A 23,677-nucleotide genomic window follows, 5' to 3' on the forward strand; every position below is an offset into this window, starting at 1 on the left:
AGGGACTGGTCCTTGGAGAGGGACATCATGTTTGGCAGAGTGGATGGGCGGCGAAGGAGAGGAAGACCTTTGAGGAGATGGATCAATTCTGTGACTGGAGCGGTGGGAATAAGTGTGTTTGAGATGACTACGTTGACACAGGATAGAAGAGCGTATAGAGCTCTTGTACATAGGGTCGATTTGAGTCACAAGCGACTTGATGGCACATAACAACAACAACAACAATAGCATCACAGTAGTGGTAAGAGACTAACATACCACTGTCAACAAAGGATAGGTCAACTCAAAAGAAACTTAACAAAGATGCAGAAGATCTAAACTATACAATCAGCCAACTCAACCTTGTGATTGTATTCCGGATACTGCACCCGACTAAAACTCAATTCACTTTCTTTTCAAATGCACATGGCATTTTCTCTAGAACCAATTATGTATTAGGACACAAAGTAAGCCTCAACAAATTAAAAAACATTGAAATGATAAAAAGTATCTTCTCAGACCACAGTCAACCTATAAAACACAATGCCATAGAAATTGACAACCAGAGGGTAAAGTTTACAAAACCACCCATTATTGTTGTTGTTGTTATATGCCATCGAGTCTCTTGTGACTCGTAGCGACCCTATGTACAACAGCTCTGAACCCTGCTCTATCCTGAGCCAACCCCACTGTCTCTGACACACCTACCTCCATTCCCCAGTCACTGAATCAATCCATCTGATTGAGCATCTTCCCCTCTTGTGCTGCCCCTCTATCCTCCCAAGCATGATGACCCTCCAAGGACTGGTCCCTTCTTGCAGCATGTCCAAAGTATGTCAGAACTTCAAAATCCTTGCCTCCAAGGAGCATCCAGGTCTCACCCTGTCTATGACGAACCTGTTTGTTCTCCTAGCAGTACAAGCAAACCGGTATAAAGTAAAAAAAAAAAAAATAGAAAAAATGAAAATAAGAAATAAAAAAAAATTAAAGGGCATAGCAGTGGTCAGTGCTGAGATGACCTGCCCAGCCAGGGCCACGGCAAGGTGAGGAAGTTGTCCTGACTCCAAACAGTTAGTTCATTCGGCCTTAACATTACCTGAGCACCTGATAAGTGTGCTCTAGTTGTGTAGGTGTTGCGCTGCCAAGCCCAAGACAGTGCCTCTGTGGTGGTTGAATCCGTCAGCTGCCCCAAGGGAGAAAGATGAGCAGTTCTCCAGTGCGCTTGTAACCTTTGGAAACCCACTGGACGGTCAGCTCTGAGTTGCTTCCCCTTCAATAGCTATGAATTTTTATTTTATTTTTTTTTAAAAGCTTAGTGAGCTCTGGTGACCTAGTGGCAAGAAGCAGTTCTGCAATCCAGAAAGCATGCAGTAAAAATTTACAGGCTGCTCCATGGGAGAAGGATGGGTAATCTCCACCTGTGCAGCTACCTGTCTCTGAACACCCTCTGGAAGGTCAGCCATGGATCGGTTCCAACTTAGTGCTGCACAACAACATCAGAATTCTAGGTGTTTTGGGAAGCTGTCAAAGTTTAACAATGATTGGGAAGACTAAATAAGTAAGCATGTTTATGAAAGCAGTAATTACTGATACTTGGATAAGTAGTAAGACAAATTGTGGTGGTGGTTGTTATGTATTGTTAAGTTGGAAGCGACCCATAGCTGACCCTCCAGTGGGTTTTCAGAGGCAGTGAATCACAGGGGAGGAGATTGTCCATCCTTCTGCAGAGCAGCTGGTGGATTCGAACTGTGTGCCTTTGGGCTAGCAGTTTGTGCCAGGAGGAGGGGATAAGATGTGCAAAGGCCTTGAGATGACCATGGAACATTGGAGTCAATGAAGGGCCCAGGGGAGCTAGAGTAGAACATGTGTAGGGGCTGGGGAGAGGAGGCTGCAGAGGTTGGCAGGGCCTTGTATGCTGTGGCAAGATGTTTGGATTCATTCTGAATAGACCTGGTTACTTTCAGAGGCAAACTGTATTGTCATCATAAAACCCTAACTGTGATATCCTGCTCCTGGCAGGGGCGGATGGGGAGACTCAAGTCAGAATTTGTTTAGGGTTCCTTTGTGTCTACTTGAGTGCTTAAAAGTTCTGGGAAGCAGAGACCCCTAGATAAGGGGAAGACAGGGTGGGAAGTTGACCAAGCAGCCTTCTCTGGGGCCTGGTGACACGGCCCTGCCTCAATGCTGGACTGTGAAAGTGGCACCACCTCCCTTAACTCCTGCAGACATCAACGAGTGCACGTCATTGCCTGAGCCCTGTAAGCCAGGCTTCAGCTGCATCAACACAGTGGGCTCCTACACATGCCAGCGAAACCCGTTGCTCTGTAGCCGTGGCTACCACGCCAGCGAAGATGGCACCAAGTGTGTGGGTAAGGCCTGCTGCTCAGATCCCCAGGGCCTAGGGGGCATAAAGGGAAGCAGCAGGGACCTAAGAGTGCCCCCATCTCTCCTGCAGATGTGAACGAGTGTGAGACAGGCATGCACCGCTGCAGCAACAGTCAGGTCTGCCACAACCTCCCTGGCTCCTACCGCTGTGACTGCAAAGCAGGCTTCCAGCGCGACGCCTTTGGCCGGTCCTGCGTTGGTACGTGGGACCATTGCTCCCTCTGTCCCCTTGCCTCGAGGCTGGATGACTGTTGGCTCCCCAGGCCACCACTCTGGGCTCCTCCCAGGTTTGGCCACTTCTCCCAGCCTGTGAGTGTCCCCTCTTGGCTCTAGCCATCTGCTCTTCTGTCTGTCCCTCTGTCTTTCACCCCTTATCTTTGCCTCTTCTCCCAGCTCCCTCTGTGGCCTGGGGAGGTGGCTGGGTGGAGGGGTTCCTGACACTGCCTGCTGCCCGCCCCCCTGTAGATGTGAACGAGTGCTGGGCCTCCCCGGGCCGCGTGTGCCAACATACCTGCGAGAACACGTTGGGCTCCTACCGGTGTTCCTGCGCCTCAGGCTTCGTGCTGGCTGCCGACGGCAAGCACTGTGAAGGTACACTGGCTGGCCCTGACCTCTGACCCCACCGGCCAGACTCCACCTGCAGGCCTGCCCCACCAGCCTTCCACCTCCACCCCAGGCACCCACAGACCATGTCTCCCATCCCCCTTAGCTCTCCAAACCATCCCTTGCTCACTAGTCACTAGGTCAGGCTGCTCCCCTTCAAGGGCTGTGTCATGGCTGCCACAGACCAGAAGGGCTGGTTCTGTGTGTTCCTAGGGCCCCTCCTGGGAACCCGTCAGTAAAGGCTCGGGAGTGGGGGAGCTCAGGTCTCAGGGCCCGTACCAGCCTTTCCATGGAACCGACTTGGGTAGTCTCAGTGTCAGTCAGTGGTCCAGGGTCCCAGAAGGGATTGGAAGTGAGGAAAGCGCCAGCAGTGGCCCAGCTGGAGAGGCTGGTGGACAGCAGGCCAGTGCTTCCAGAGATGCAAGAAAAGATGCTGATGTGACAGCACTTGGATTTTCTAGTTTGTTGATAACTACAGGCTAAGCCAGGTGTGCCCACAGGATGGCATTTGAGGTTTGTGTTCTCATCCATGTTGGGTTAGAGGCCAGGTTGTTGGAGGGGGATGTGGTGAAAGGCTGTCCCTATACACCTCCCCTGCATAGTTGGCCAGGTCCATCAGGGACTGATGTGGGGCGGTCCTGAGCTGGATCAATGAAGGGGTCAGGAGTAAGTGAAGGCTTTGGGGGATTTGGGGTATATAAGGGGACAAGGGTAAGTAAAGGGACAACAGTAAGTGAAGGGGCTGGGAGATAAGCGAGGCAGGGTAAATGAAGGGAGGGACTCAGGGTAAGCAGAGGGACACAGGTTAGTGAAGGGTCAGGGATAAGTGTATGGACAGAGGTAAGTTAAGGGGTGGGGTTAAGAGAAAGGGTCAGGGGTAAATGAAGGGACGGGGTAAATGAAGGGCTGGGGTAAGTGAAGGAGCAGGGGTAAGTGAAGGGCCTTGCTGGCCCTGTACTGTCTTTCCTCCCTGCACCCTGGTGGTGGGAGCCTCTCTGATGCCTGAGGAGGAAACCCTGTCAGGGATGGTGGAAGGACTGGTCATGTCAAATGAGCTCGAGCTCTGACAGAGTTGCTTCCGTTCAGTCATTCCCCATCTCATTCATGGAGTCACGTTATGTGTACAGTGAAAACTTCAAAGTGCAGCCATGAGAACTTTTGGGAGGGAGGCCAGTACCCACCATATAGTCATGTTGAGTGTCATTGAGTCGGATCCAACCCGTAGCTGACCCTCCAGCAGGTTTTCAGAGGCAATAAATCACGTGGGAGGAGATTGTCCATCTTTCTTCCACTGAGTAGCTAGTGGATTTGAACCACATTTGGCTTGACAGCACAGTTCCTTACCACTAGGCCACCAGAACTGCCTATGTAGACATAGAGTCTCACTTTTTACTGCTTGCACTGACTGGGTGCTAGAAGTGAATCTGAGATGGTCCCTGGACCCTGAGCAGCTCAGATACCAGAAAAGGAGGGAAACTATTCTTGGTTTTTTGTGACTACCATGGTTGTTGCCAGATCCTGGAAATGGAAACGTGTGTCTGCCTCCTGCCAGCTCAGCGTGCAGACTCCCTTCTGACTGTGACTGCTTCCTGCTGTGCTCCGACACCCCAGCATGCCCTTCCTCAGGACCTTTTTGTGGGGGTGCCCTCTCCCAGACACCTCCATGCACATTTCCTCTCGGAGATTCCTCCTCTGAGCACCTACCTTATTTAAACTGCAGCCATCTGCCCTTTCTTGGCTTTATTTTTCCTCACAGCACATGCCACCTTCTCACACGGGTTACTTACTTATTTACCGAGCCCCTGACATGCCCTACGAGCCCACCCACCAAGGATATCAGCTCCACGAAGGACGACTTCTGTGACCTTGTTCACATGGAGTCCCCAGACTCAGCACAGACTCTGCACATTGTAGGGTTTTAGTGGTTCTTTACTGCATGTGTAAAAGGTAGCTCTGGTGTTGTAGTGGTTAAGGAGTTAGGCTGCCAACCCAAAGGCAGGCGGTTCGAATTTACCATCTCCTCTCTGGGACAAAAATGAGCATTCTCCTCCTGTGTTATTTACTGCCTCTGAAAACCTGCTGGAGGGTCAGCGATGGATTGGTTCTGACTTCATGGTGCAGAACAACACAGAAGAATAAGCCTCTTGCTAAAAGGAGCTGCACATCATAGACTGCTGCTCCTTCATTCATCCTCTCGCTTACTCACCTTGTGTGTTTATTTCATCTCCTGGCACCCACTCTCACGACCATGCAGTGCCAGTCAGCTCAGGGATTGGACAGCTGGCCCCAGCCCTTCCTGAGGTCCCTGTCAGTGCCCTGGGCAACAGCTCCCCAGAGTTGCTGAGCTCCTAGAGTCTTGGAACCTTCCCTCTGGACATCCAAGGCCCATCTGTGGCAGTTTCCTCCTGGCAGCCAGTCATCCAGCGGCCCACTCTGTTCCTCCTTGAGTAGCCTCCTGCCTTTCATGGCCTCGTTCCTCCTCTGTCCTGAGGGGAGGCTAGAAGGCCAGTGTCGAGGTGAACCAGGGTGCCTTTGCGCTCATGCAGTGGGGAAACTTGGGAGGGCCGGGCTGATGCTCATCTCCTGCAGATGTGAATGAATGTGAGACCCAGCGCTGCAGCCAGGAGTGTGCCAACATCTACGGCTCCTACCAGTGCTACTGCCGCCAGGGCTACCAGCTGGCCGAGGACGGGCACACCTGCAGAGGTAGTTCCTCCCCTGGCACCTGTGCCCTCCAGACTCAGGATCCAGGACTAGTGTCCCTGTTTCCTGGTTATCTACCTTTGATCAGTTACTGTCCCCTACTCTGGCCTCACTCAGATTCCTCCGCTGTGAAATGAGGATAATGACCCGGACCTGGGGGTTGAGACTTGGATTAAGTCACCCTGTGAGAGTGCCCAAGCTTGTCGCTGGTGCTTCTTGTCCCTCAGTTGATAGCGACCGTGTCAGAGCAGCCCCAGGAGACGACCACGGGGAGGGGAGTCTTGTGCTGCTGTGTGGCCCCGGGCCCCTCTCTGTCCTCTTCTCTGAAGTGAGGTCACTCAGCTCCCTGGGACAAGCAGGCTGTGGCCGGTCTTCCGGGGCAGGCTCCAAGGCGCACCCTCTTTCTGACAGACATTGATGAGTGCGCTCAGGGCGCTGGCATCCTCTGCACCTTCCGCTGTGTCAATACGCCGGGGAGCTACCAGTGCGCCTGTCCAGAGCAGGGCTACGCAATGAGGGCCAACGGGAGGTCCTGCAAGGGTGAGTGAGGGCCCTACCCCCTGAGATCTCAAACCAAGTTTCTGCACTGAGTACATAAACGCAGACTGGCTGGGCCACTGATGGCCACTTTCGCTGTGGTCTGTATAGGCATGAGTGAGGGGACGGTCCTGCTGTTGTTTTAGTTCTTCCAGCCCTGGGCTCAGCCCTTGATTTTGGGCCTGGTCTGAGGAGGGGACAGGGATACTGCACATAGTTCTAAAGGAGATGAGAGGAGATAGGGTCCTAATCACTGTCCTCAGCTCTCCACAGCTCTGTCCAGGTGCCCAGGGTCTAGAAGGTGGGAGTGCATTGGTCCACAGGAGAGAGAGAGAGAAATAGAGAGAGAGAGAGAGAGAGAGAGAGAGAGAGAGAGAGGTTGATCATGAAGGCTTATTCCTCTGTGTTGACTTATTCCCTGTATGTCATCCTGGTTGGAATTGTGTAAGGAAGGAAGTGCCACACAGAGGGAGTGGCTCAGCCTTGGGGATATGCCAGTGATGGCTGGGCAACCAGCCGGTAAATCTGCACAGTTGTGATGTCTGACGTGCCTTCTAGGCTGAGAGCCAAGGATTTCTTTGTTCAGTATCGCCAGGATTTGCTGAGATCACAGAGATAAGGTCTAGCTAGCATCCAGGGCAAGGCCAAGGTGCAGGACACAGGAGGAGGACCTGCAGCACTGGGGCAAAATCACTGAAAAGGGCCCTGTCCCATTCCTGGCTGCTATAGGGCACATCTGCCCTGGCCCCGGGTGGCCTTTTAGTTCACGAGGGCAGGTGTATCCAGGGGTCACAAAGCAGTGTGTGCAGGCTGGTGGCTGATCCAGGAGTGGCTCCTAAAATCAACCTCGTGGGCCTCCCCAGGCCTTTGTCTCCTTGGTATTGGAGGCTCGAATGGCTGGTGGTTCGGGCAGGGCAAACCTGATAAGGACAGAGGGCACTGTGGCCCCAGTGTGTCCTCCAGCTTTGTCTGTACACCTGGTCCCTGTTTGCGAGTCTTCCATACTCCTCCTGCTGTGACAAAGGCCCAGTGGCAACATGACCCTGCCCTCTGCATTGCCTTTTAAAAAACAGTACGTGTGGGCATGGTGAAAGGTAATGATTTTACCCATTATAAACTCAGTTGCTCAGGAAATGCAGTTTTTTGCTTCTGGAATGTGTTTTCCCCCTTGAGGTGCAGGCCCCCCTCCCTCACCCAGGAACATCAGAAGTTTTGCTCTTACAGGGCAGCTCTTCCTAGCCTCCATCCTGGTCCTGGGCATGTGCCAAGATCTACTGGTGGGAGGTACCTGTGCTCTGAGTCAAAATCAAGTTGATGACATTGAACTTAATACTTCATTAACCAGAAGTCCAGAAAGATGCTCAGGATTGTAGATTCAGCCGTGCCTTCACTGGAACATGCACCCCAGGAAGATGGGACCATGTCTGTGGTTGGCCCCAGTTCCTAGAGGGTTGCCGAGCACAGTGCAGAGTATTTATGGGACATGCTGAGGGGGTGTTTATGGGACATGATGGACCTGTGGTTGCATCACCCCTAGCATTGCTTTCTGCAGACATCATACAGGAAATAGAATGTGAATTAGGATCATAGTGAGAATATCTTGAATCCTGCTTTTCTCTTAGGTGGGAGTATGTGAATCCCTTCTCTGCCCTTGGCAAGGGTGACTTTGAGCAGTGCCTGTTAAAGTTACTGGACAGATTGTGGACATTCTGCTGTCTGGCCCTCAGGTCTTTCAGAAACCTATAAAGTTTCTGTGCCTTTATGTATTTTCCCCCTGCTTTGTCCCCTGTATCTGGTGAGGCTGCAGTGACATCCCTGGACAGATAGTACTGTGCCCAGCTTGTCCATCCCCTAGCTTGAGCCTGGCCCCTTGCCTGCAGGGTCCCTGTGGATACTTCCTGTGGTCCTGATGAGACCAGGGCTGATAAGCCACAGTTGGGCAGTCAGGAGCTCCTGCCCTTCTCCCAACCCTGTCCCACACCCAAGCCTCAGGGCTCAGGATTTCCTGTCCCTCTCCCCAGTGTGTGACCAGGTTACAGGTTGCACATCAAAGGGGCCTACTCTGCACACAGAGTCACAACTAGCCCTCAGCAGGCATTGACTTACCCATCTCTTGTGCTCCCTTGTCCATCTTGGTGCCAGGCTGGGGAGTTGGGGTCATGACCTCGTTTGCACAAGGAGTGAGTAAAGCATGTGGGCTGGCCCTACCCTGCCTGAGCCCTGGACTGGCCTTGTGAGGTGACAGTGGGTGAGCACAGAGTACCTAGAGCACCGGGCGGGTGTTCTTGAGGAAGGTTCCAGCAAAGGGCACAGTGTGTGTGGAAGCCTTGGGTTGGAGCTAGAGTCTAGGTGGTGAGGTGGCCTACAGGCATCCAGTGTGTCATGGAAGTCCAGCATGGCTGCAGCGCAGGAAAGGAGGCGGACTCAGGAAGGGGTCAGAGGTCCATGGCAGGGCTCTAGGCTTTTACCCCAGGAGCCTGGGAAGCCATCTGAGGAGGTGACGTGAGATTGTTTGCATTTCAGCCAGGGCTCTGGCTGCTGGGTGCAGAAGGGGCCAACAGGAGGACATGTGGAGCAGGGTGGGCCAGATGGTACAGTCCTAGGACTCATGATCCCGGGGTTGGTGGGGGTGGTTAAGGCCAAGGTCCCACAGCCAGGAGGAACCTTCACTTTACTCTATTTGCTCTCTCCAGACCTGGATGAGTGTGCGCTGGGGACCCACAACTGCTCAGAGGCCGAAACCTGCTACAACATCCAGGGCAGCTTCCGCTGCCTGCGCTTTGACTGCCCGCCAAACTACGTCCGCATCTCTGAAACGTGAGTGCCCTTCTAGCCTGTCCATGTGCCGATTCTGTGCTGCCCAGCGAGGCTCTACCTGGACCCACCTCCCTCTGTCTATGGCCCCTGCTGGCCTGCGCTTCCATCCTCATTTCCCAGAGCAGAGGAATGTGCACTGCTGAACACTCAGGGCACAACAAACACACAGGAAAGGTTCCCGGGAAGTAGTCACCTTCTAGCGCACACAGTTTACATATCTGTGATCTATTGCTGTGGAGAGCAAATTCTCATTAACTGACCATTTGAAATGACAGATGTTTACTGTCATGGAGTCAGGAGCAACGTCACTGGTCGGTTCTGGCGCAGAGCCTAGGCTAGGTCTGGGTCTGCCAGACTTCCTCCTGTGGTTGTAGGAGGAGGCCTGTCTGGTACTCCACCACCTGGGTGCTGCTTTCAGACACCGTAACTTCCCCCAGAGTGAGTGAGCTGGGCAGAGCACCGGCAGGGACTCAACTTGACCTTGGAAGTGACCACCCCTCACACAGTCCAGCTCTGGGAGGGTCTGCATGGTGGGGGAACACTTGACGGCGCCCACAGAGCATCCTGCAGTCTGGAGACCAGCTGTCTGGTGGATGCCCTTGATGTTTTGCCATTTTCCTGCCCTTTGTGTTCTGAATATATGTTTTCTTAAAGTCCTTTTAAAGGCTTCATAAAACTGTATAATAATATCATTTGTTTCCCATTTCATTTTGCAAAGTACTTGCCCATTTTTTTTCCTTCTTAAATTGCAAAATGATGCTATTGATCTCACAGCAGAATGATGCTGTGATTATTCACGGTAGTTCTCAGAAGGTGCCAGACACACTGAATTGGTGTGTGCGGACCCACACGCGACTCAAGGGGAAGAACAGAGATAAGTCCCTGCAAGCTTCTGTTCACCTATCCTTCAGTCAGTACACAACCTTACGTTATGGGTGTTTCTGTTTAAAGACACCTTATGCAATATAGATTATTGATGCATTGACATTGAACCCATACCATCACCCTACATAAAGCTTGAATGAAAGCAGACATATCACAGTCTTGCAGTTAGGAGCACTAGGCAGCGCCTTAACTTTGTGCTTGGGGCAGTCTTAAACACTGAAATTGACAACAGAAAGTACAAAAATGCAAAAAAGCCAAGCCACTATAAAGCATGGTGCTAAATACAGGTGAGAAGGATGCTTGTTTGCAGTGTGAGAGCTGAAGAAGGCCCAGTTAGAGGTGCCCTGTTTATGTGGACTGAGCCGCTCGCTCTGTGCTGTGCCGCATCCGTGTGTGACCCTGAATGACCATGGAAGGGCAAGTACAGATTTGGGGGTGGTAGTTGTTGTTGCTGTGGTTGTGTTGTTGTGTACCATCATGTCAGAACAGACCTATAGCCAACCCTGCAGTGGATTTTCAGAAATAGTAAATCACACAGGAGGAGATTGCCCATCCTTCTCCTGCGGGGCAGCTGGTGGATTCAACCTGCATGCCTTTGGGGGTTGCAGCACTATTTCCTACCCCTAGGTCAGCAGAGCTCCCTAATTTGATTTTGGGGTTGCATGTACATATTAGTGAGTAGGTGAATTCTCAGATACAGAATCTGCAAATAATGAGGATCAGCTGTTTAAGCTAATTTAAAAATGCAAACCACAAAACCATACAGGCCAACGTAAAAATCCTGTTCCCCTGACCTCTCTAGTAAATTGTGTTTGCTTGACGGCAAACAGGTTAACTTCTTTTCATCCCGGAATAAGCCAAATGCGTGCAGCACTCCGTCTGGTGTACCTGGGCTCCTTTTTCAGTGGCTGGCTCTGTTACTCCCTGCTGGCTTTACTGCAGGCCCCACTCTCTTTGAGTGACTGTGTTTATGTTTTACCTAGTGTGAGTGGGCCGTTGTTATCTGCCTGGAAGCACATGGCCTTAGGGAGTGTCCCTGTACACCTGTCCTGGAGCATTCAGGTGACTGTGTCTGTAGGAGCCTGGGAAAGTCACCTCAGCTCTCTGGGCCTCGGTTGCCACATCTGTAACTTGGGGTGGATATAGCACACCCTGAGGGGGCACTGTGAAGATTAACGTCATGTCTTAACGCAGTAACTGGCCTGGAATGAGTGCTGTTGTCGTTGTTACTTATGCCACGAAGTCAGGGAGCTGTTGAGGCTTTGTTTTTTTTTTTATACAGCCGGTCATAGACATTTTGTTTTATAACATTAATTAATCATTGGTTAATACAGTAAATTAGATACTACTGTTTTGCCAGTGATTTAATGATAGAGATGGTGGCGGCTTATAGGGTCAGGAAAAGACAAACTTTGGCTGTGAGCACTTAGAGCTCTGAGGCCTGGGCCACCCTCGGGGCTGTGGGGAGAGCTGGCATGTGTTCATATCATCGTCATCAGCATGGCCAGGCCTGTAGACTGCAAGCAGGGACAGACATCACTCACATGATGCTCAGAGAGACTTCTCCAAAAGATGGCTCAGCCTGGGCGGATGAGCAAACGAACTTGGAAGGAGAGTCTGTTGTAGAAGGAATTTCATACTAACACCACCAATGCCAAGAGAATCTATGAGCAGGGTGCAGGCTTGAAAATAAAAAGGAAAAGTGATAAAAAATTAAGGAAACTAGGAATAAAAGGTGAATGAATGAACGAGTGGATGGGTGGAAAGAAGGTGCATGTGTATAATTGCGCAAGAGCCACTAACCAGTCACATCTGGCCATGTGCATGCGTTACATAGCTAGAAACATGTCCCATCTTCCAATGAAACCTTGAGATTGTTCCTGGCTTTCTTAGAGATAAGTCACCTGGGACCTGGAGAGGTAATATGACTCACCCTCTACTGGATAGTAAGTGAAAGAGACCTTGCAAACCGCAAGGCTGCAGGTTTTAATTTCTCAGAGAAAAAAAGGCCTTGTGAGCTGTTTTGGAAAAGAGCAGCCTTTGAAAACCTTATGGAGCATGATTCTAGTCTGGTCAAGTCTGTGACATCCTGTCCTGGTTGTAAGTGGGGGTAGGCTGGCACCTGAGCTTAATTGTTGTGGTTTTTACTTTAACTTTGTGAGTTAATTTTGCTGACGTGATTCCTGTTGGGTTCCTGTGCCTCTCGCATGCCACGGGGGGGAGTTAGCGTTGAAAAGTGTGTTCCTGTCAGCATACTGAGTGGGGCCAGCAGGAATGGTGTCGAGGTCACCACCTGAGTCCCTCAGGGGAGGATGGGGGTGGATGGCCAGGTGAGAGAGCCAGGGCCTGAGCGCAGATGTGCTTCTCAGGGGAGCCTGTGGCTCACCCCCCCCAACCCTTCCCACTGTCCCCGCAGGAAGTGTGAGCGTACCATGTGCCACGACCTGGTGAAATGCCAGAACTCGCCAGCCCGCATCACTTACTACCAGCTCAACTTCCAGACAGGGCTGCTGGTGCCCGCGGACATCTTCCGGATCAGCCCAGCCCCAATTTTCGTGGGGGACACCATTTCCCTGACCATCACCAAGGGCAATGAAGAGCGCTACTTTGGCACACGCAAGCTCGACCCCTACACGGGCCTTGTCTACCTGCAGCGCTCGGTGCTGGAGCCCCGGGACTTCGCCCTGGACGTGGAGATGAAGCTGTGGCGGCAGGGCTCCATCACCACCTTCCTGATCAAGATGCACGTCTTCTTCACTACTTTTGCCCTGTAGCCGCGGCTCCAGGCACTGTTCGTGGCTCCCCGCTCTTGCCCTGGGCTGCCACAGTCACTGCATTGGACAAGTGCTTCTTTCCGTTCCATTTCTAAACTGTACGGGGGGAGGGTGGGTGGATTATTATTGTGGTTTTTACTTTGACTTCATAAATTAACTTAATTTTGCTGACTCGATTCCTGTTGGGCTCCTGGGCCTCTCGCTTGCCCCACGTGGAGGGAGTTAGCGTTGGAAAGTGTTCCTCTGAGCGTGCCGAGTGGGAGCGTCCAGAACGGTTCCAGAGTCCCTGTCTGAGTCTCTCAGGTGGAGTCCAGGACACAGCATGAGTGACCACTGCAGAAAACGACCAAGTGACCACGTTGTGGCTTTCAGACTCCAAGTGGACATTTCCTTTCATGTTCCACTCTGATAAGTTCTTTTCCTTTAAAAAAAGAAATCATTGTAAGTTTTTTGTATTGTTTTTGTTTTTTAACTGTAAAAGTAGCACATGTGCATTGTAAAAAAAATATTCAAAGTAAAAACTTCCTGGTCCCTTATCTTTATGTGTTTGTGTTTGAGGATGATCTCAGAATGTCACGTGGCCAGCATGTCACCACTTCCCTTGATGTCTTACACAGATAATTAGCCCGGAGAAGGAGGCTCAACCCCAGCGGCAGCGGAAGAACAAAATTGGAAACAGATGCTCACTTGATGAAGCTGCCTTATCTTACTCCTCCACTTTCTCCCCCTTTGTGACATCGCTGGTCTGCCGCTTTAAGTGTCCCGGGGACTCCAGCCCTGGAGCTGCAGGTCATAGTGGTCAAAGGCAGGAGCTGGAAGGAGAAGAGAACAGGGCTGCCCTCTAGTGCAAAGTCCTGGAGCCTCTGAGCTAATAAGCACTGTTGGAACTGGGGCCACTAAGATTCTGAGGGCCAGAGGACTTACCCACAGTTCATAGCAAACTGCAACAGGCCCCTGGGCGCTTGGATGAAGACCCCCATGTGCCTCTGCCCTGCCCTAGTGTTCCTCCCCCTGGTTTGTTCAGGAGAAGAGTATAGTGGCTCACAGCCAGTGACTAAGAAATGAAATAGATTGGACAGTGTCACATTGCTGCACATTTAGGGGAGGTGAGGACTGGTGCTCAGGACGGCGGCTGTGTCCTCGTGCATGCACATATGTGCTCGTCTATAGAGTGCATGTAATTGTGTGCAGGCCAGCGCTGGTATGTGTCATTATACTCATTTCTTCCTGTGAGCAGTCATCAGGACTGACAGTGAGAAGGGTCACACAGAGTTACAGCGCTGTCCTGTGGGAAGGGACTCCTGGCCCTGGGACACTGCCGTCTGTGGACGTGGACTCAGTTGGCCAGTTCTGATCTCCTGAGATAGCTTCCCATATGGTGCTTTAATATAAAGCCTCTTAATTTTAACATGTGGCAATTAATGAAAATGTTTGAAAACTGAGTGTGAGCCAGTGGTGAAACTTACTTGCCTTTCAGTCTCCCTAGGATGGGGAGGGGACTGTGGGCTCTGCCTCCGCGCCCCCCGCACACCCCCACCCCTGCTCTCCCTCTCTTCCTCCTCCCTGGCTGCTTGAAGGTGGGCAGCAAAAGCCAGGACTTCCCTCTGCAGGGTCCACCTGCACCTATTTGCTGCAACAGGGGCCTAAGGCTACCAGGTTTTCCCAGAATCTGTATCCAAAGGTAAAAACCAGGAATACATTCAAGAAGGGGGCAGGGTTCAGGGACAAAGACACTAAAGACACTGTCCTATCCCTCAAGGTCCTCCTGTTCCCTTTGAGGCCGGGGCAGATGACTCCACTTTCTTCCTGCATGTCTGCTGTGCAGGTAAAATGGACACACACAAACAGCCTGGTGCACCTGTGGGCTCTCAGAAAACATTCCCTCGTGGCCTTACAGAGTCCCCAAAACTCTGTGAATTTCATTCTCCGAAAAGGAACTCTTGGTCCTGTGCTGCTTCCTGAAATGGTTCCGTGTTGACTCATTCTTTTTGGTACCGTTTCTCTTATTCCTTCCATCTTCTTTTGATCATTCAAGATTTTTCCCATAGCATCCTTCACGATTGAAACTAAGGGCTTGGATTTGTTCTTTATTCCAGCTTAAGATAGGCTGAGCAAGTTCTTCTCATTTTATTTTCTGACTCCAGCTCTTTGCACATTTCATTCTAATACTTTGTCTTTTTGAACTGTCCTGTGAAATTTTCTGTTCAACTCTGTTACTTTGGCTTTCCCCCCCTTTGTTTTAACTTCTCATACTAGTGCAATTTTCAGAGCCTCTTCTGGCATTCATTTTAGTTTTTTCTTTCTCCCCTGTCTTTGGATATAACTTTTTGTTTCCTGTGTGGATGATATCCTTGATGTCATCCCACAGTTAACCTTGTCTTCAATCAGAAGTGTTCAGTGCCTCAAACCTCTTCTTAAGATGGCTTTTAAATTCAGGTGGGATAGAATCAAAGTCATATTTTGGTTCTTGTGGACTTGTTTTCATTTTCTTCGGCTTCTGTGCATCTAAAAGTTGGACAGTGACTAAGGATGACAGGGCAAGAATCGATGTCTTTGAATTATGGTGTTGGAGAAGCGTGGTAACTATCCTATGGACTGTCAAAAGAACAAACAAGTATGTCTTGGAGAAAATGAAACAAGGATGTGTCCTTGGAGGCAAGGATAGTGAAGCTTTGTCTCACATATATCAGTCTGGTTGTGAGCAGACGCCAATCTATGGAGAAGGCTATCATGCTTGCAAAGGTAGAGGGTCAGTGTAGGAGAGGAAGACCCTCAACAAGATGGGGGGACACAGTGAATATAACAATGGGTTCACATATGTTGGAGATGGTGAGGATAGCACAGGATAGGACCAGGTTCAGATCTGTTCTTTATAGGGTTACTATGAGTCACAGTAGCGACCCTATGAATGACAGATTTTAATTCTGCCCTGTCCTGTGCCATCCTCATCATCGCAGACACACTTGAGCCCATTTCTGCAGTCCCTGTGCTGAGGTCCAGCTAGTTGAGGGCCATCCTCTCTTTTTGCTAACCCTCCTCCTTTCCAAACATGATGCCCCTGTCCAAGGAATAGCCCCTCTTAGCATCATGCCCCAAGAATGTGAGACAAAGCTTTATCATCTTTGCCTCCAAGGAGCACTTTGGCTGCATCTGCTCCAAGACGTATCTGTTCATTCTCTTGGCCATCCATGGGATATTCAATACTCTTCTCTAACACCACAGCTCAAAGGCATCAATTCTTTTGGCATCCTTATTCATTGTCCAGCTCTTAGGCGCATAGCAAGTGGTGAAAAAGAATCAGGGGCACCTTAGTCTTTAAATTGTCATTTTTGAATTGTTATGATAAGAAGTGTCCATTAACTTCCATTTCCTGAATTTTTCCTCAAGAAAAATAGAGCTGTCAGACCCAAATAGATGCTCCTAGCACCTGAATGGGAAAGTAGATCAGTGGGTCACGAGGCAAGTAGACTGTATGCAAATGAAAATGTGCCGCAAAGACCTTCAACTGCACGAGTATCACTGGCCAACAACCTCAGCTGCTGAACCTTGAAGCAATTGTAGTATTACATCGGTCCCTGTTTCCCACAAGCTCTTCCCAGCCAGCCACTGAGAGTGAAAAGAGACTAAGTCAGGTCCATTCTTGGGAAGCACAAAGCTCCTATGAGAACCAACTGGCTTGAAGTTTCCCCAACAGCCTTGTTTAACCTTCCTTAGATGGTAGGCAAACTAGGAAGCTCCTCTCTCTCATAGGGATATACTTGTGCCGAGATTCTGTTGTATGTCAACGTGGCTGCCTGTGACTCTCTGGTTTGGCAGTTATAATGTAATCATTCTCTTGATGAAATTTGTTAGTCACTGCCATGATGAGATCCTCTATAAAGCAGCCAATCAGTGGAAGGAATATATGTACACATATTTGTTCCTGCACCTGACTCATCACAGTCTGACCTCTGGTTCTTTCTGCTTGAGTCCCTGACCTTCCCTGTTACCGGCCAGCCTTGGAAGCCAGCAGCCTACCATCTGAGCTGCTGCATTTGAGTTAATCACTGTTTCTAGCAGTGTGAGTCTGCAGAAACCTCAAGTCTAACTCTCAGATTTGAGACTTGCTAGCATCTACAAGTGTGTGAGCTGTCTAATTCTCTCTCTCTGTGTATGTGTTGTTTTCATTAGAAATCATCACACCAACGCCAATTTAAGTACCAAATAAATGAAATTCTGCGCAGTTTTACATCATTCTCACAATCACTGCTATGCTTTCACCTTTTGTTTTACATCTGTATCTGTAGCAATATTTATATATGCTCCATTGATTTTGCTTCTCTAGAGAGCCAAGCTGAAAACAGCCTTGCCCATATTTTCTCTCAAGCATTGTCCTTGATAAAAGTTGCACAGTTAATCCCATTTTTGGCACATGCTTATTGAGAAAATTGAGGTGTTTACTGAGAGGATTTATCTTACAAACACATGAATAATGATGAAATGATACTTAATCTGTGACCTCAAACATCTACAGAGAACTGCCAGGAAGACAGGCTGGGTTTAAAAGAGGTTGTGGCACTAGGGACATCACAGCCAAAGCCAGATTGATCGTGGCAGAACCCAGAGACTACCAGAAGAATGTCAATCTGTGTTTCATTGACTATGCAAAGACATTTGACTGTGTGGATCATGACAAATTGTGGCTAACCTTGAGAAGAAAGGGACTTCCAGAAAACTTGATTATACTTATGCAAAGTTTATACTTAGGTCAGCAAGTAGTCGTACAAACAGAGCAAGGAAACTGCATGGTTAAAAGTCAATACAGGAGTGCATCAGGGATGTGTACTTTCTCCAAATCTTTTCAATCTGTATGCTGAACAGATTATTCAGGAGACTGGACTTTATGAAGAATGTGGCATCACCGTTGGCGGTTTATGCAGTTGGGTTATGCACATGACATAACCTTGCTCACTGAGACTGAGAAAGGCTTGAAGTGTTTGTTGCAGAAGATAAAGGACTGCAGTCTTCAATATGAATTGAAGCTCAAGATCAATAAAACAAAATTCACCATCAGGTCAATTGACAATATCATGACAGATGGAGAGATTGAGGTGGTTAATTTCATCTTGCTCGGATCTACAATCAGTACTCTTGGCACCCACTGTCAGGAAATCAATTGACAAGTTAATTTTGGGAAGTCTATTGTAAGATACCTTTCCATAGTCAAGGAGCAATGATGTCAGCCTAGAGACTAAGGGGCTCATGACCCAAGCCATAGTCTTCTCAATTACTTGCTATGCATCTGAGAGTTAGAAAGTGACCGAGGATGATAAAGAATTGTTGCCTTTGAGTTGTGGTGCTAGAAAAAAGTATTCCACATACCATGGATTTCCAAGAGAATGAACAGATCTGTCTTGAGAGAGTGAAGTCAGGTTGCTCCTTGGAGGCAAGGATTGTAAAGTTTTGTCTCACATACTTTGGGTAGGTTGCTAAGAGGGACCAGTCTGTGGAAAGGTAGAGGGGCCAGCACAGGAGATGAAGACCCTGGATGGGATGGATCGACCCAGTGACTATAGCACTGGGGCAGATGTGTCAGAAACAGAGCAGGGTTCAGAGCTATTGTTCATAGCATTACGTTGAGTTATAGTCGACTCAACAACACATAATTATAATGACAGTCTAGATAAAAAGATTCAAGAAATCAGGAGAGAGACTAGGTCTATTCTAGTGGTTTGGTGGAGTTTTTTTCCATTTATGTGTGTTAACTCCTTCCTGCACTGGGGCCAGTTTGGTCTGTGTTGTCTCTTATTCACCACAAAACAACCTATTCCCACTCTGGAATTTGGTACCAGAGTAGGGTTTTTTAAAAAATGAAGACTCAGGGAGCTCTGGTAGCCTAGTGAGAAGAAGCTGCACTGCAACCCTAGAGGTATGTGGTTTGAATCCACCAGATCCTCTGCTGGGGAAGGAAGGGCACTCTCCTCCTGTACCAGTCAGATCCAATTAGATGGTACACACAAAATAATAATAATTTTTTTTTATAAAAAGGAAAACTCAAAATGTGGACCTAAGTTGTGGAGAGAAGTGAGGGTCACCGACCTTTGGCTGAAAAATTGGTCCTTCTTGATAGCTGATGGCAAAACAGCAGCTTAATCTGCCTAGGTATTGGGAGGGAAAAAAAGATACTGGATTGTGTTGATGGCCCCTTTGTTCTCCCCTTTTGATCCCAGGCTTAGCATGAAGCATGTCCCATGTGGAAGCAGACTAAGGTAATACATCGTATTGTGGCTGTTCTTGCCTCTCTTTCTACCTTTACACATTGAGTGGTGTACCTGGAAGAGCTGCGTCCAGTTTTCATGTCCGCCAGAGAGCCCAGCCTTGGACAGTGTGCATTTGCTTTGAGTATTTCTGGTATCTGAGTGAGCATGTTTCAAATTTACAAGAGGAAAGAAGGTGTGTATGATGACAAGTGGACAAAGGGGTGGATTGTGGAGGATATTGAAATTTTGAAGACTCAACATCAAATCTCCCTTCACAGAGCCCAACTTTCCTGCATATACTGACTCTGTATTGAGCCTATGCCAGTTAGACTTTAATGTTTCCTGTTGCTGAATATGGTCCCAAGATGGACCCATAATGTGATCAGAGTGAGATAGAGTGAGAACGTTGCAGTGTGCTGAGCAGAGCTGATGTGCTCGTCTTCACCTTGAGCTGAAAGGCCTCTCAGGCTGAAGCCGCTACCCTCAGACAGGCGTCATTTACACTGTGGCCCGGGCTGCCTGCAGAGAAGCAGAACTGGTCATATTCTCCAGGCTCTGCGTTCAGCCACGCTGGAAGAAGGCATACCTACCTCTCCTGTCCTGTTAGCACTTTCTTCTCTGCTTAAGTGCAACAGAAAAAATTTAACAGAATATAGAGTCTTGCAAAGGCAGAAGAGTACTTCAGTCAGAGAGCAGTTTGTAGAGCCGCTGCAGCAGGCAAGAAGGCACGTGTGTCTGGAAGGTCTTGAGTGAGTGGCTGGTTTGTCCGTGGAGAGGATGCTGGGGTGAGGAGTTAAAGGGCCTTCTGACCTAGGACAGCACTTGAATCTTTATCTTCAGATCAGTCAAAACACTTGAGCATTAATGTTTGAAGGGTCAGTTTTGCATTTTAAAACATTCCTCTGGCTGCAATCAGTAGTGTGGTCTACAAGGGGGTGTTGGGGGACAGAGCAAAAGCTGGCACCTTTGGGAACTGATCCCCCTTGGGACTTCAATAAATTGTGATTTATGGTCCTCGTTTGCTGTTCTTGTGAGGTGCCATCAATTGACTCGTGGAGACCCTGTGCATGACAGAGCTCAATTGTGCCCATCCTGCGTCATTCTCATGACCTCTGATGTGCTTTAGCCTGTTGTTACAGTCATATGTCAATCCATCTTGTTGAGGTTTTTCCTTTCTTTTTCTCACCTTCTACCTTTCTTGGCATGGTGACCTTTTCCAAGGACCAGCCCCTCCTTGGTGAAGGATGTGAGATGAAGCTTCACCGTCCTTGTCCCTAAGCATCTTGGCTGCATTTCCTGTAAGACAGACTTCTTTAATCTCTTGTTAGTCCATGGAATGTTCAGTACTCTTCCCCAACAAGACTCAAAGGCATTGAGTCTTCTTCTCTCATCCTTATTTATTATTTTGGCCACATCTCTTGTCCAGATCCCCTTTTCCTTTATTTCAGGGCCAAGTCAAGGACTTGCTATTAGGCTTTACAAGCCTGCTGGACCCTTCTACACCAGAACTGTAGCAGTCATGGGAGTCCTCAATGTTCTCCACCCTCTGGCTTTCCCTGCTCTCCAAGCCTTGAGGAAGGCAGGCTGGGTGTCAGGTGGAGGATAGCACTCCCAACACATACTCACCCTCAATTCATAGACACATGCACATACAATATACACATGCATAGAAATGCACACACGTGGCCATACGCATGCCCACACCCATATAGAACACACATACTCAGGGTTAGTCCCACATCCTCCTGGCACAGCCACGCCTTCCCACAAGCTCTTGCTGCCAAGGCTTTCCTGATGCCTGTTAGGTCAGCACCTTCTCCAGGCACAACCAGCTTGGGAATTAGCTCAAGACGGCACAGCTGAAAGAGATGTGTTCAAGCCAGATAATCTACTCTTATGACCCCTGGGTCTTCTTCTGGGACTCATGAAGGGCGGTGGGCCTTTATACACCAGGGCTGTCTGTGTAAAGAGTTCCTAGGCTCAGCTTACCTCCCTGTTCTACCGTTTTTCTGAACTTGAGGCACTCATCCACATCACTGCTCCTGGGGTTCCATCAGCTCATAGCAAACATAGGAAAAATAGATTGGAATGTTGCCCTACCCAGCACCATCTTCATGGTCTCTGTCATGTACATTGTGGGAGTCGTTGATTCAGTCCACCTCACTGAGAGTCTCTTCTCTTTCACTGATCCTCTACCTTTCCCACTATAAAGTCTCTCTCCAAGGATTGGTTCCTATTGAGAATATGCCTAAAGTAAGCAAGATGAAGTTTCACCATCCTTGCTTCCAGGGAATACTCTGGTTACACTTCCTTCAAGACAGAGTTATTTGATATTATTGAGATATTAAATACTCTTCACCAACAGAGTAATTCAAAGGCATACATTCTTCAGTCTTCTTTATTCATTGTCCCTCTTTCAGAAGCACAGAAAGCAATTGAAAAGACTATGGCTTAGATCAGGTGCACCTTAGTCTTTAAACTGACATCCTTGCTCTTTAGCACTTTGTAGAGATCCTTGGCAGAAAATTTCCCCAAATGCAACACATCTTTTAATTTCTTGACTGTTGCTACCATGAGTGTTGATTGTTGAGTCAAGTAGAATGTAATAATTGACAATTTCAATATTTTCCCCATCCCTATTGGTCCAGTGGTGAGTCTTTTTGTTTCTTAATGTTGAAATATAACTCATATTATTTTCTTCAGTAAGTACTTCAAGTCTTCTTCACTTTCTACAAGCAAGGTTATGTTATCTGCCTAAGTCAGGCTGTTGATGAGTTTTCCTTCAATCCTGATGCCACATTTTTCTTCATATAGTTCAGCTTCTTGAATATTTGCTCAGCATGCAGATAGAATAGGTACAGAGAAAGGATACAGCCCTGACACACTCTTCATTTAAAACATGCAATACTCCCTTGTTCTGTTTCAATGACTGCTTCTTGAACTATGTTATAATGTCTCACGAACGCAGTTAAGTGTTCTGGGATTCCCATTCTTCTCAATAGCAGCTGTAATTTGTGATGGTCCACACTATTAAATTCCTTTACATGATAAATAAATCACAAGCAAACATCTTTCTGATATTCTATGCTTTCAGCCATGATCCATCGGATGCCAGCAATGATATCCCTTGTGCTACAGCCTTCTGAATCCATTTTGAATTTCTGGCAATCCCTTGTCAGTGTACTGGTCCAGTGGTTTTAAAATAATTTTCAGTAAGATTTTACTTGTACATGATATTAATGATATTGTTTGATAATTTCCACATTCTGCTGGATTGCCTTTCTTTGGAGGGGGAATGGGAACACATATGGATCTCTTTCAGTCAGTTCGCCAGGTAGCTGTTTTCCATATTTCTTTGAAGAGACTGGTGAGCACATCCAAGGTTGCATCTGTTTCCTGAAGCACCTCAGCAGGTGTTCATTCCATCAATTCCTGGGGTCTTATTTTTTTCCAATGTCTTGAATTTCTTCCTTCATCAGTCCTTGATGATATGCTACTTCCTGAAATGATTCAGTGTCAACTAATTCTTTTTGATACCGTAACTCTGTGTCTTCCTTTTGTCTTTTGATTCCTCCTACATCATTCACAATTTTGACCATAGAACCCTTCAGTGCTGCAACTCAAGGCTTGAATTTGTTCTTTGGTTTTTTCAGATTGAAAAATGCCAAGCGTGTTCCTCCCTTTTGGTTTTTCTAACAGTAGTTCTTTGCACATTTCATTGTAAACTTTACTTTGTCTTCTCTAGCTACTCTTTGAAATCTTCCGTTCAGCTCTCTCACCTGTGTTCCTTCCCCTTGTTGGGGCTTCTTTTCATTCCAGGGCAAGTTTCAGAGTCTGTTCTGACATTCATTTTGGTCTTTTCTTTCCCCCACCCCCCTTATCTTTATAACAATCTTTGCTTTCTTCATGAATGATTCCCTTGATGTCATCCCACAACTCATCTGGTCTTCAATCATGAGTGTTTCATGTGGAAAATCTGTTCTTAAGATGGCTTTAAAATTTTAAATAGTTGGGAAACACTCAAAGCCCTTTTTCGGTTTTCGTGGATTTAATTTATAGGAAGTTGCAAAGATACTATGCAGAGCTCTTAATCCTCTGCTTCCTGGCATCTCCAGAAAAAGCTAGGAGCACTGAGGAACTCTCTCCCTGAAGGCAGAGCTGTCCTGTAATAAACTACGGAGCCCAGGAGGAGATGATGAGGGCTCATCACAGAAGTGTGTGAACTTGGGCAGTCCCAATATAGGATGGGCATTTGACATTTTATCTCATCTAGACTGTGATTTTATGAGACAGGAGCTCTCTCTTCCATGATCTCAGGGCTGCTGCCTTTGTTTCTCAAGTTCAGAGCACAGCCAAGGCTTCCAGGATGTCTGAAAGTCCAGTGAGATAGAGGCATCTCTTTCCAGCCTTCTAGGGAGTTTGGGCAACTCTGGGGGCAATGGTGCTCCCTGGTGGCTACAGACCCCTCTATCTTTAATTTAGGGCTAGATTTTGGCACTTGGCTGTGGGGGGAAGGTCTATTGCTGTGGCAAGGAAGGTTGTAGAAGACTTTACAAGAGACATTGGGAAAACCAGGTCTGGCCTAGTATGACGAGAGGGTGAGGTACAGTGGGAGTAGAGGCCAGAAGACTGTGAGGCTAGCATGGTGTCACTAAAGATGGCATCTTCCAAAAGAGATCTTTTGCAACAGATTTGTCTAATGCAATATATCATGGTTCCTTCCTTCCTTCCTTCCTTCCTTCCTTCCTTCCTTCC

General features: G+C 48.3%; 1 protein-coding gene across 2 annotated transcripts in view; it reads left to right on the forward strand.

The window, feature by feature from the left end:
• FBLN2 (fibulin 2) overlaps positions 1-12,701 on the forward strand; it is a 71,401-nt gene extending 58,700 nt beyond the window's left edge. Inside the window, exons 11-17 of one of the 2 annotated variants that reach the window (XM_006901367.1) lie at positions 2,205-2,348; positions 2,435-2,563; positions 2,830-2,955; positions 5,557-5,673; positions 6,082-6,210; positions 8,901-9,024; positions 12,326-12,701. In XM_006901367.1, coding sequence (XP_006901429.1) covers positions 2,205-2,348; positions 2,435-2,563; positions 2,830-2,955; positions 5,557-5,673; positions 6,082-6,210; positions 8,901-9,024; positions 12,326-12,683 — 1,127 coding nt within the window. In that variant the 3' untranslated portion in view covers positions 12,684-12,701. The remainder of the gene's footprint in view (positions 1-2,204; positions 2,349-2,434; positions 2,564-2,829; positions 2,956-5,556; positions 5,674-6,081; positions 6,211-8,900; positions 9,025-12,325) is intronic. The other variant, XM_006901368.1, reaches the window with a different exon arrangement.
• The last annotated feature ends 10,976 nt before the right edge of the window (positions 12,702-23,677 follow it).

Source organism: Elephantulus edwardii, unplaced genomic scaffold (genome assembly GCF_000299155.1).
Source record: "Elephantulus edwardii isolate Elephantulus edwardi_28Jun2011 unplaced genomic scaffold, EleEdw1.0 scaffold00322, whole genome shotgun sequence".
In the NCBI taxonomy this organism is placed as follows: Eukaryota; Metazoa; Chordata; class Mammalia; order Macroscelidea; family Macroscelididae; genus Elephantulus; species Elephantulus edwardii.